This window comes from Ascaphus truei, chromosome 5, assembly GCF_040206685.1.
Source record: "Ascaphus truei isolate aAscTru1 chromosome 5, aAscTru1.hap1, whole genome shotgun sequence".
Classification (NCBI taxonomy): Eukaryota; Metazoa; Chordata; class Amphibia; order Anura; family Ascaphidae; genus Ascaphus; species Ascaphus truei.
In genome coordinates this window covers 168,113,186-168,126,862 of record NC_134487.1, presented here as the reverse complement: position 1 = coordinate 168,126,862, position 13,677 = coordinate 168,113,186, and the positions used below count along the sequence as shown (strand labels likewise).

The following is a 13,677-nucleotide window of genomic DNA, read 5'->3' as shown; positions in this document are numbered from 1 at the left end:
TTCCAACATGGTTTTTATTTATTTCATCTGATGCTTCCTTCAGGAGATAAAAGTATTTAAATTATTAAAGCCCAGATCCACAGAGGCCCAATACGGATTTAACGAGGCGTTAACCTAGCACCTCGTTAAGCATTAACGTGCATCTTTACATCTCACTAACATTAGGTTAAGTCATGTTATTGGCCAGAATGGGCATTGCATGAAGTATATCAGATGTTAATGCTAATAATATGCAACAGAGGCGCTATGCCTAACGACACATATCCACAAATGTTCGTTAAAGTTAACACAGGAATTAAACCTGATGTTGTTTAGGTCCCTAAGGTGACGTTACTCCCATCCAGACCCTGAAATGTGTCACGGTAGTGCTGCCCGCAGACCAGACCTGTCCCTAGACTGAGGTGGAAAGTATAATACCACACACCCGCAGCAGAGGAGCGTGTCCGGACTGTGGTAGATACGTTGCCAGGCCAGGAGACTTTAGTTAGGTAACAAAAGGTACTTGCCGGATCCGGAGATAGAAGAATCGTGGTGATTGCCGTAGCCGGGGGTCGAGGATGCCAGAGGTCCGGGAGGTAGAGGTGCGAGCGGAGATCGGGGGCGGAGAGAGACTGCGTAGTGAGGAGGAAGCCGGGGTCCAGAGCCAAAGAGGAAGAGTCGAAGCCAAGTCGGGTCAAAACCTGAAGAATACGAGAGAACAAGAGCACAAGCGAAAACCAACCAAACTAGCAGGAGCTATGCAGAGCAATGATTCCCAGGGAGAACAGGGGTAATAAATGTGGGTGAACCAATCAGAGAAGGAGGCAGAGCAGGGGTGTGCCGTGGAGCGCTTTGCAATAGTTGCAGGTTGTAATCATTGCCTGTGCTCAGCTGTTGAGTGTAAAGGCAGGAGCGGGACTGCAGCTGCTGACGGGGGGGGCGTGGCCAGAAGCCCAGAGGGGTGAATAAATTGCAGCCGGAGGCGTGCGCTGTGTAAGCCTCCTGCGCGCGCCCCAACAAGATGGCGGCCGCGTGAGCCAGCGCCGGCCGGGATTGTAGGGCACCACGACGGGGATAACCCAGCGAGTAGCGAGGGGCGTCAGCAACAACCTCCGAGGCAGGTAAGGAGGTGTTGCGTGAGCCCAGCTTCCTGACAAAATGAGAGCAAGAGAGAGAAGATCCTAACATTATTGGAGTTAAACTCATATAGGTTTCTGGGGAGATTGCTGCTTAGCACACTGGTTTTATGTGTAAGACGTTGAGTACACAAGCTTCAGTTCCTGCCTATACCACTTTCAATGTGTTATATTCGGCAATGTACGTTATCTCCCTGTGTCATTCCAGGATGTATTTCAAAATTGGATGCATGGTTCAGCTGTAGGGAACCCCCCTGGTTACCATCCTTTAAAAAAAATAGGGGTAATGATAAACAAGTAGGAGGAATTGCTGCTTTAAATTGCAACGGTACTCAATATTGTTTCACCATAAAATGAGAGGACATTTGCACCTCAGATAACCATCACCTATGGTCAACCCAACTCCTCAGTGCCAGTGACCATAAAAGGAACCGTTTTAATATTATTTTAATTTTTTTAAGTATCCATATTTTATGAATTACTTTTTTCTCGTTTTGCACACCGAGGCATCCATTTTGAGTTGATCACAGAGTTGGTGATATCACCAGTACTGAGATTCACTGCTTCCTAATAGAACATTCCGGAGTCGGATTTCTAACAGTGATGACATCAGCACTGAGACCTATGAAAAGGAACCATTTTGTGGAGACTGAGGAACTGTTGACCAAAGTCTCCTTGCTATAAAACTGGGGGGGGGGGGGGTTGTTTAACAGCACCAGATATAATATAGGAATGAATCTCTATTGATGGTATTTTCAGAAACGTGCTGTGTTTTTCACCAGAATTTTCCCACTTTTGCAGCTGGGAATAATACATAACTCCAGTACCATGAAATGCCGTGTACTCCTCCTTTACATTTAGAAGACTCCTATGTGGTTTTCAAATTGCTTCATTATGCATGCAAAAGCAAACCATCCAAATGCATGTTGTTTTTTTTACACATGTATATTAATAATGAATTCAAATATATTTACGTGCATATGCACATTTTATAGAGATGTGCCTTTTGTGTTACAGATTAAAGCAACCACAATATTTACTAGTTGAAATATGCAGTTCCTCAAATTATGACCTATGTTGAAAGTGGGCACAATGTGACTTCCTTTGAAAGCCGATGACCATCCTTTTTATTTTACTTTTATTTTATCCGAGCTGTTATTTTTATTTTTTTATTTAGAAAGGCCCAAAGCCTGCAGGAAAGTACAGTATCTACATGGCAACTGCTTCTATTTCTTCCCTTTCCTACTTCACAGCTCACGCAGTGCTGATTTCTGTGCAGAATACAAAGTATCATTTAGTAATAAAATGCACTGTTTAAAAATTGTTAGCAGAAAACACACACTATTATGCACTATTGTAAATAAATATTTTTAAAAGAAAAAATAAGCATGCAGGGTGAATTGCTCCTTTAATCTTGGTATACTTTATGTTAAAGTCCCTTACTGCATTATTGGAGTAAAATGGAATTTGTTGCATGCTCAGCCAGCAGCATAAAGTCAATGGGTTTTTATAGCATTTGACAACCGCATTGTAATTTGAATCTATGTTTTCAACAAAGGGCCCTTATTTTTAAAATACTGTGAAGCTGTCTTCAGCATCATGTAGAATTTAGTTCCATTCAATTGAATGGAGCTGTACTCTTGTCTTCCAGCACTAGGAAACCGCTTCATAGATTTCTATCAACGTCCTAACCCAAATCCCATTTCTGTTTCAAATATCCAGAACCACTATCTGTCATCTGTATACGATGCCGCGAATTTCTGAGCCTGTCTGGCTTACCTTGATGTCCGGGTCACCAGAGAAAAATCAGCTCTGTCAGCGCTTCATGAAGGAGTTTGTTTTCCTAATGGAACACACTTCCAAATGCCAGTAAAGTATCCATTTTCTTATTGTATTTTCATGCATAAAACGTGTGTCTGATGAAGAGAAATACAGTCATGATGTGGGAGAGACACAGATCCACAACCGAGTTCAGGGTCCGAGGGGAATGTGACGAAGGAAGAAAGAGAAAACATATATGATGTGACTGATAAATAAAAACACATTTTGTTTAGGTTACAAAATACATGTAGTTGTGATACAAGAGATCAACTGTGTTACCTGGTCAAGAAATAGATTTAAAAAAACAAAGTGGCTCTACTGAATGTATTTACAAAAAAAAATTAATAGGTTTCCAAATAAGTAAATGTTATGGTTTTATTTTATATCTTTCGTAGAGATACACATTTTTTAATCTTTATGGGGCTTACTCCTTATCTGCCAAAGTGGCCGGTCGAGCTCTTTTTGTCTGAAATTCCCCATTGACGTCCATGGGGAATTTCACACCAAATTGGCCTGATTTGGCTGCTTTAGCGAATATGCAATAAGCCCCTTAGACTTAATATATGGAAGGACTTGGGCAAATATAAGAAATGGTAATGGGTGCTAACAAGGTATGATATGTTCACAATAACACTCATAATTCAGAGGGTGGCCTCTTTGCTTATATAATTGGGCAGATACACTAACAATTCAATCCAAGGAAACATTGGAAGGGAAAGATGAAAGAAAGATGAAAGTAAGTAGGATAACCGTAAAAGTACATTGTAGACTGAAAAATGGGTGGTCTAGGTGCTGCATTCATGATTTGTATATGTTGGAGAGTGAACATATAAATAGACTAGAATTGTTCGAGTGTAGTGAGTTGTATGCAGAACAAAGTTAAAGTAGACTTTGCTAACAGAACGTTAATAAACCTACAGAACCTGATAAGAAACCATAGAAAAACTATTTTCATAAGGGATTCCAGAGCATGAAAAGCATGCCAGACGCAGTACAAATGGTTATGGACTGTAGCATATATTTAAATGTGGGGAAAACACCAACATTTCAAATTTCACAAATGTGCAACGTGGTAACCAAAAACCCAAAGTCCAGAGGACTTTGACCAGCACTGTACGCTGAATGGGATACTACAGTATAAAGTGCCAGCCAACATAAAAGTACATGTCGAGGATGAGAGTAGAAATACTGTTTTCAAAATATTCATGATCTAGATTAATCTTGTATTGAAGGATGGGGATGTACCCCTATTAGGCCTGGTTTATACCAATTGCTGCAAGGCGGCAGCGCTATTCTGTGACGTCACCCAGTGCTGCCGCCGAGCAGCATCTTGATTATGCCTGGGAGGGAGAGCAGAGGAGGCGTGGCGGAGGCGTGGCGGTGAGCGGTTCACCCTCATTGGCTGAACCACTCGCGTGACACGGCCGTCACCAGAGAAAAAACTAATTTCTCAGTCTCTTCCCCAGCCGTCCGCTTTGCAATACGGCGCACCGCGACCGTCGCTTGCGGTATGAGCACTTTCATTGGATGTAAGTTACTTGTTTTGGCGCTGCATGACGCCTCGCGCGTTTTTGGGTATAATCACGGCATTAAATTGAAGTAACTAAGACATTGGATGCTCACTAAATCCAGATGATGCAGCCGCATATCGTACAAATGTACTGTGATCACAGGCGGCATACCAGTCCAGAATGCAGTGATGTAAAAATGTATTAATAGTCAACGTTCTGATGTGATTTCACACCTTCCATACAACAAGAGCAATCACATTCAATTCATATTATATTATTAATACACAGTGGTACAATTGGTTTATAGGATACTAATGTCCTGCTCCAAGTCGCCTACAATATGTAAGGAAGAAAGGGAGAAGTGAGAAAACAAAGTATGATACTGAGGAGTTGAAGTTCTGTGACTGCGCACCATGAGTCCCATAGTTGGCATAGGCATTTCCATTGTACGAAAGTACATCAGTAAAGAAACTGGATCAGCACTCAACAATACATAAAGTACAAAAAAATGAATGATTTGACCAAAGCTAATTTTAAAGCAGCCAGGTAGCTGCTATTTAATGCGTGTCCCTCAAAGGGTACACCAAAAAAACAACTCACCAGAGTCCCATAGGATGTTAACAGTTTGGACACACATACTTAACTACACAGTCCCGTGGAAACGGCCGCAGGCCAGGAAACATCATATGGAACTCTTATTATTATTTTTTGGGTATACACTGTGAGAGACGCTCATTAAATAGCAGCTACTTACAGTACCTGCTTGTAAACTTGGCTTTGGTTACATGATTCTTTATTTATTTTTGTATTTGATGTATTGTTGAGTGGTGATCCATTTTCTTGACTGATGTACTCACTTTTTGATGCCTAGCGGTAGGGGCACACTGTCTGAGCGGACCCAGGTGAGGTCTTTTTATGCATTATATTTAAAATCTCACATTTGTTGACTGCATATTCTATTTTTCTTTCCTTTCTTCCTTGTATGGAAGCCGTCATGGTAGAGACTGGAGGGATAAAAGGGATAATCTCAGGAAGGTTTTGGATGGGCTTCTTCAAAGATGTTCTTAAAATACATTCCTTCTAACTACTACACTCCATACAACATTTGCATGAACTTATTTGCTCACAATTCCCTAGATCTCTTCATGTGCTGCCTACCTGTCTACTCTGGAATGTTATCCTTTCACTTTGTAACCTCTGCTTATTCTAATCTCCTGTATCTCTACTATAATAAATACTCTTGCACCATCTCCTGTAGCCTTACAGCTTTCTCCTTCACTTTCAGCTTCCATGGCAATTTTCAAATGGTAATACCATCGTTAGCACTACTAAATATAGCCCGGGGGTGTCTCTCTGCTAAATATTAACTAATTGTGCACTACATCCGTGGCTAAACCTAATAAACAAAGTAACAGGAAGCCGCTGTGTTTGAAGCCTAGGGGAATTAAACAAAGAAATAAATATAAACATTGGGCACAGGAATGTAATTCCAAGAAATTGGCCTCCCTGCTAACACATAATGCTGTTAACGGTAGCATGATCGCCTCTGATTCAGTTTTTGTGTCAAGAAAACAACCATCAATAAAAAAATTATAATAATTTTTACTCAAGTGCATAAATAGTAAGAAAATATGAACATCAGGGACTGGATAGGAAAATGCAGTCATACACAGCCTTGGCAAGCTCAAAACCCTAAACCCACTAGTGTGTGTGTGTGTGTGTGTGTGTGTGTGTGTGTGTGTGTGTGTGTGTGTGTGTGTGTGTGTGTGTGATCATTTTAAGTGCTGCTGGGTTTGTGGATTGGACAATTGAGTAACATATTATTGGATTTAAAGTGTCTTGTATGGTATTAAGCAGCTATCCATTACATTAATGGTGGATTTTGTAAGTGCCGGGTACTGGGGAGAAATAAAACCCTGCGTGTGTTTTCTTTTTTTAGGTTTCTACCAGCACTCCTCACTGCTGTCCTCACAAACCATCTTGCCTGGGTTCCTACAGTCATGCCCAATGGACAACCGCCCATTAAAATCTTTCTTGAGAAGCATTCATCACAAAGTGTGGACATGTTGGCAAAGACTCATCCGTATAACCCACTCTGGGCACAATTAGGTAAGCCCTGAATAAGAACAGTGTTTGTATATTCATTGTTATTTTAAAATGGAGTGTTATATTCACATCCAAAATGACTTCAACATTCTAAAGTGCTGCAGGTATATCATTTTTCTTTCTGTAGTTACCTCCTTAACCACTCGAGAAAACTGAACTGCGTTGCTCTGAAATATGCGTTATTCCACATTGGCAGCAGAAGCTATCATAATAAGCAACATGCTTTTAACCAACTAGGAGGGCCACAAGAGTATTGTAATGTAATTTACAATCCTTTTAAAACCATGACACTGACACCAAGTGCTTTTTATATGATTTAAGAAATAAAAATAAATGAAAGCCTGTTTTTTAGTGATTTGTTTTTTCTATAATTTTTTGACAAACCTAAAGATTGCTTTAAAAACTAAAATCTCTGTACCATTTTAATATAGATATTGAAATACTTAATATTTATTTATGTATTTATAAAATGTTTTACCAGGAAGTAGTACATTGAGAGTTACCTCTCGTTTTCAAGTACTGTATGTCCTGGGCATAGTTCTATGGGCATATAGTAATATGACAAATAATACATGGTTACAAATACAGTTACTTAAATGAACAGGGTATACATTATGTATAATACATTGCATGCACAGTTAGAGAAGATGTATATTATAGGCTTATGTAACAGTTACAGACCAGATTAAAATGTAAGACAGCCTTAGTTTTGAAAGAACTTAAACTGGTGGTGGATGTGAGCGTCTCCGGTAGGTTGTTCCAGTTTTGGGGTGCACGGTAAGAGAAGGAGGAGCGTCCGGATACATTGTTGAGCCTTGGGACCATGAACAGTCTTTTGGAGTCAGATCTCAGATGATAAGTGCTGCATGTGGTAGGGGTGAGGAGCTTGTTCAGATAGGTGGGTAGCTTTCCCAGAAAGTATTTGAAGGCAAGACAGGATAGGTGAACTTTGCGCCTAGACTCGAGTGATGAGCAGTCTACTTCTTTGAGCATTTCGCAGTGATGTGTGTTGTAGTTGCATTGGAGAACAAAACGACAAATTGAATTGTAGAGGGTGTCAAGTTTGCTAAGGTGGGTTTGGGGTGCCGAGCCATATATTATGTCTCCATAGTTGATAATTGGCATTAGCATCTGCTGTGCAATACGCTTTCTGACCAGCAGGCTTAGGGAGGATTTGTTCCTGTAAAGTACACCTAGTTTGGCATAGGTTTTGGTATCAATGTGCATTCCGAATGTTAAGTGGGAGTCAAACCATATGCCCAGGTATTTAAAACTAGTAACAGGAGTTAGGGTGGTGTTAGCGTTGGTTCTGATCTGGAGCTCAGTCACTGGAAGCTTTAAAAATGTAGTCATAGTCCCAAATACCATTGTTACAGTCTTGTCAGTATTTAAAAACAGTTTGTTTTGGGAAATCCAGTTTTCGAGTCTCAAAAAGTCAGACTGAAGTACTGTATGTGTTCAAGGTCATAGAGGCTATGGCTGTGTGCATATAGGATTGTGTCATCTGCATACATGTGTATTGAGGCTTCCTTACAAGCTGTGGGAAGATCATTGATGAACACTGAGAAGAGTAGGGGGCCCAGAACAGAGCCTTGCGGGACGTCACAGGTGATATCCAGGGGGTTGGCGTTAGAGCCTGAGATGGACACATGTTGGGATCTACCTGATAGGTAGGACTGAAACCAGTTTAAAGCATGCTTCCCTATTCCAGAGCTCTGGAGTTTGTTAAGCAGGATAGCATGATCAACAGTATCAAAAGCCTTTGCAAAATCTAGGAATATTGCACCAGTGAGTTGACCCCGTTCCATTCCACACTGGATTTCATTGCAAACTTTTAGCAGGGTAGTTACCGTGGAGTGTTTGGGTCGAAAGCCTGATTGGAATTGGCTAGGGAAATTTGTCTTGTTATAGTAATCGCTTAATTGGGAGTGGACACATTTTTCCATGACTGGATAGGACTGGGAGAAGGGAGATTGGCCTGGAGTTTGAGACAGTGTTTTTGTCCCCGCTTTTGAAGATTGGGACAATTCTGGCAGTTTTCCAGGTCTTAGGGATATGGCCTGCAGACAGGATAGAGTTGACTATGGAAGCAATTGGTTTGGCAATTGCTGGGGCACCAAGTCTTCGGAACCTTGATTGTAGTAGGTCAGGTCCACATTGGCTGCTTAGTTTTAATTTGAGGTGCCCTTGTGTAATCTCCTCTTCGGATACTGGGCCAAATTTAAAATTGTGGGCAGTGTTGGGAGGGGGTGGGGCTATATACTACCAAGGACTATAGATAAGCTGCCGAAGATTGGGCGTTGGTCAATTTGGCATAGCTATTTTAGGTAGCAAAGTAGTGAGATGCCAAACTGGAACCATTTTTGTGTTGTCAATTTTGTTTAAATAAACAACTAGCTAAATGATGGGAGGCATCCAAAAACAATAAAGCAAATAAAGCTTGAAAGTAAGTTGGTGCAGCTGTACAGAAGTACTCTAAAGTTAAATGTCAACATTGAAAAGGAATGACATATGTTAAGCAAATAAATGTTTTATCCGCCATTATTATTTTATGAAGTCCCCCTGGTGACCAAAACATCAATGTGAAAGATGTTCTAATACATATTCTTCACTGAGTGCTGGTATTTAATGCATTACTTTTGTGCTGGTGTTGTACGCCGCATTATACTTCGTTTTACAAGCAAAATGAAGCTTAGTCTCTTTTGGTGCCTAAGGCATTGCAAATCTGATTGCTTTACCAAGCTCATGAGTTGGCCACAGAACATATCTACAGTACTTGAACAACTGTACCCTTGTAAGCAGTCAACACCTTCTCCCTTAACATCTGATAAACACCCCCAGAGAATGTAACCGGCGGTCCACAAGGTGTATCTTTTTGCTTAATTTGTTTGTTTTTTTAGCTGCAGTAGAAATGAGAGCTTTTTTATTGTTCAGACGTTTGTGTTGGGTGTGGCAGTTTAGGTTTTGATTTGTTGAGCTTTGCTGCCATCTATTGCTGGTTATTGAGTAAGAACTTAACTGAGAAATACTGAACCGCTTATTTATTATTTATAAAATGTTTTAACAGGAAGTAAATACATTGAGAGTTACCTCTCGTTTTTAAGTATGTCCTGGGCACAAAGTTATAATGACAAATACATGGTTACAAATACATGCTGTAGTTACATTAAGTGAAAAGGGTTATACTGTACATTATATACAAGACATACTAATGGCAAAAACTACACATCAAGTAATATATTCAAATACTTGCATGTCAGTGAAATAAGTGTGGCACACAACTGGACACGTCGGTGCTTGGGTAATTATTCTTTATTATTATACCTCTGGGATGCCCGGTTCGTCACATACGACAAAGACATTTCCCTTAAATATTGGCTTGTGGGCAATGACATTTGGCTATATTATCCTCCTGAAAATGTTCAGAGAAATGCATATCTGTTGAGCTTGGGGTAAGGTATGAGACACCCAATTTGTTAATATGCTAAAATAAATAAATATTCGCAAGACGCATGGATTCCTGTTGGAAGTAAATCCAACATCATATGGAGGAGTGGCTCAGTGAGTAAAGACACTGACTGGCATTGAGAGTTTGAAGCAAGGGAGCCTGGTTCAATTCCCGGTGTCGGCTCCTTGTGACCTTGGGCAAGTCACCTTATCTCCCTGTGCCTCAGGCACCAAAAACATAGATTGTAAACTCCAGAGGGCAGAGACCTGTGCAAAATGTCTCTGTAAAGCGCTACGTAAAACTAGCAGCGCTATACAAGAACATGCTTTTATTATTATTATTTATATGTGTGGATGATAACCATATAAATGGATATGTTACATCTTTCAAATTGCTCAAAATAAATAAGGTACAGGGGGAATATTATTATTTTTTTAAGATGAAAAGTATTATAATATAAAGGGGACGTGTTGAAAGTGGAAGGTATTGTGAAAATCTAGGGTGTTTCTTCATTGAAAGGTTAGTGGATACATGGATTAGTTACCCTGCTGAAGTGAGTACAGTGAAGGATTTTAAAAATACTTTGACACAAGACAACACTGAATAAAAAAACATAGGCTGTAAGTCAGATTGTGGTGAAACAAAAAATAAATGCTCACTCAAAAGGTGAAAAAGAATGAATAGAAGTACCAGTAATCATATTAAGAGATGGAAAATATCAAATTCAAAGAGAACCCAACATCACAAATAGTAAAAAATTATAATAACAGTGCCCCCAGGCACTAAAGCTCAATCAGAATAATCTAATGAGAATCCAAAAAAGGATCATGTAAAGTCCAAATGTCAACATAAATTATTTAAAACCTTTGCAGGAAAGTCCCAAACAGATGGCTGTTCTTCTTTTCCGAGGATTGGTTACCTCTTCACCCACAAAGATAACACCGAGAGCGCTGGACCCTCCTAGTTTAGTGTTTTACAATAATAACAATTAAAAATACTTGGGCACGAGAGCCCTGAATAAAACATTTAATCTGTAGGTTATTTACTGCAGTAGGATTTTTCTTCCACTTTGTAGGGAATTTCATAAGGTGAAGGGAGTTTAATTGCCTTTTTCTACCACCAATTTTTATTTTCATGTTCTTTGATGAATTCATTTTTAATGTACACAAATTGTTTGTGTTCTTTTTTTAACATGTTTTATCTGTTTTCACAGGAGACTTATATGGAGCAATTGGATCTCCAGTGCGGTTATCACGAACAGTGGTGATTGGCAAACGCCAGGATCTTGTGCAGAGGTTGCTCTATTTTCTCACCTACTTCATCAGGTGCTCTGAACTCCAAGAGACCCATCTACTGGAGCATGGAGAAGATGAGGCCATAGTTATGCCCGGTACAGTCATTACCACCATTCTACAGAAAGGAGAGGTAGAGGAGTCTGACTATGTTCTCATCACAATGCACAAGAACAAGGGCTGTTTGTTATCCAGAGATTCAGATGAAGCCAAAACTCCTAACAGTAAGTGCCAGTGCTGCAAGTGCCCTCTTATTGACAAGCAGAATGCAAAAGATGATGATTCCACTCAAGAAAAAGTAGATACCCACAGCACAACTAAGGAGTTTCTGGAAACAACTTCAGAAGGAAACCAGTTAGCGTCCCATGCTGCTTGCCAAGAAGAATCAGCTTACACTAAACTCTACAAAGATAAATCAAGACCTTGCTTTGATATGAAGATAGAGACGGTAGTTAGCACAGGATCAGCTCCGATAGAGAAGTGTGTCTTGGCAGTAACAGGGTTGGAGCCAACAGCTGAAGTGGAGAGGGGTGATGAATTGCTGGATTCTGAAAGCCTGTTAATCAAAGGAATAAGAACGAACGGAATATCTGTAGAGAAAAAGCCTCCAGATAAGACCCTTTCTGCTGCAATGCCTTGTGGTGCGGGCCATTCTCTGAGCAAGGTGACCTTTCTAATTGGCGATTCCATGTCACCGGATTCGGATACAGAGACTAGAAGCCGAATAGTATCTGATCAGATTAGCAAGCATAATCTTAAACCGGGGCAAGAGAAGAGAACAATGGCCGTTGAACAGAACAGTGAAGCAAAAGAAACTCCTGAGGACCAAAAAAATGTTGGTGGGTCAACTGAAAAGCTCCTCAGAGTGGCAAGCAAATACCAGGACTGGAACCTGTGTCATCCAGACGAAAGCATGTTTGACGAGTATTTCCCTGAGGATGGTTCTATTGAAACAAGGATTATTGAGGATATTCCAACAGAAAAGACTAAAGATAGATCTGATAGTGACAGTAGTTTAGAATTTTCGAACAGCCCATGCACAAAAGATAATAAACAGTCATGTAATTTTATTAATTCTGTCCATCAGAATTTGTGCAAAAAATGCTTTGCAGAGCAGGACCAAACAGACAAAGTCTCTGCATGTGTCCCCCATGGGGACAAAGAGGACTCTGAAAAGAAAGTTGCCGTGGGCACTGACTGGGACATTCCGAGAAATGAGAGTTCAGACAGTGCCTTAGGTGACAGTGAAAATGAAGACATGGGCCACGAGCTTCCTAGGCTGAGCATCAACTATTATGGGGCTGACCAAGAAGACTGGATTGAGGAAGAAGAAATAGCTTTTCCCGGGTGAGGACCTAAGCTAATATCCCATGTTTGTCGCAGAACACAATGTACTAAATGTGATGTTCCATTGTAAAACATAAAGTGTAACATGTATATGTGTGTATAGAAAGATAGATCTATATCTAAGCACTTACAAGAATTAAAAAAAAACCAAGTGATTTATTTAGTATATCGATGTTTCGGTCCTATTACATGACCTTTCTCCGTCTATAAGCGGACTCGACGGTGGCAATACATTTGTTTTGACGCGACGTTGCTGTCGCCGGCACTATAAGCGCAGCCTTACTCTATATAGGGTTCTGAGCATCTGTAGCATCTGTAACAAGTTGCTTGTAGCATAGGAATTACCACACACTCGGTAGAATATTCCTTTTACAATGTGCATAGTAGTTGTACTGACAAGAAAACAAGGACAATATTTAAATGTTGCCATTGTGGAAATGTTGCAGTCTGTTACACAATCTAATACATAACTGTTTTGCAGGTCAAAATTGGTGGATGTAAACTCTGTTAAACCCAACATTGCCAATTTTGGAAGGTCTTTGCTAGGTGGCTATTGCTCATCCTACGTACCAGATTTTGTTCTGCAAGGAATAGGGAATGAGGATAAATTAAGGCAGCGCCTGATGTCTGATTTGTCACATGCCGTACAGGTAGGTAATGCTGTATTTTACAATCAGTAGACAAAGAACCATTAAAAAAAAAACACTCATGAGCACATTTGAATGTCTGAGACAGGTCCATAACCCTGTCTTTCCGCATAGTCTCTCGGCATACAAAGCTTTCACTGCAGCCCGGGATTCTGAGTAATGACATGCACATGATTACTCGCAGTGTGTCACTTTTTGCTTCATATCCATTTTAACATGTAAGCTTACACAGCTGTTCAACACAGCCTGGGTTAAAGAAGTACATAGCCAGTAAACCTACTCACAGACAGCTGGTTTCATCAGTGCGAGGTTGGTTCCAGGCTATGCAATGTGAAGCTGGTAGTGGCTATAACCAGATACAAAGAAAGTTATAGTGAGTAACAAAGTGCC

The 13,677-nt window shown here is 40.3% G+C and overlaps 1 protein-coding gene across 3 annotated transcripts in view; it reads left to right on the top strand.

Annotated features, from left to right (window-relative positions):
* Positions 1-13,677, top strand: part of FNIP1 (folliculin interacting protein 1) — a 127,813-nt gene that overhangs the window by 92,151 nt on the left and 21,985 nt on the right. For all 3 annotated transcript variants that reach the window (XM_075601193.1, XM_075601191.1, XM_075601192.1), the window contains 4 exons: positions 2,838-2,984; positions 6,387-6,556; positions 11,215-12,640; positions 13,122-13,290. In XM_075601193.1, coding sequence (XP_075457308.1) covers positions 2,838-2,984; positions 6,387-6,556; positions 11,215-12,640; positions 13,122-13,290 — 1,912 coding nt within the window. The remainder of the gene's footprint in view (positions 1-2,837; positions 2,985-6,386; positions 6,557-11,214; positions 12,641-13,121; positions 13,291-13,677) is intronic.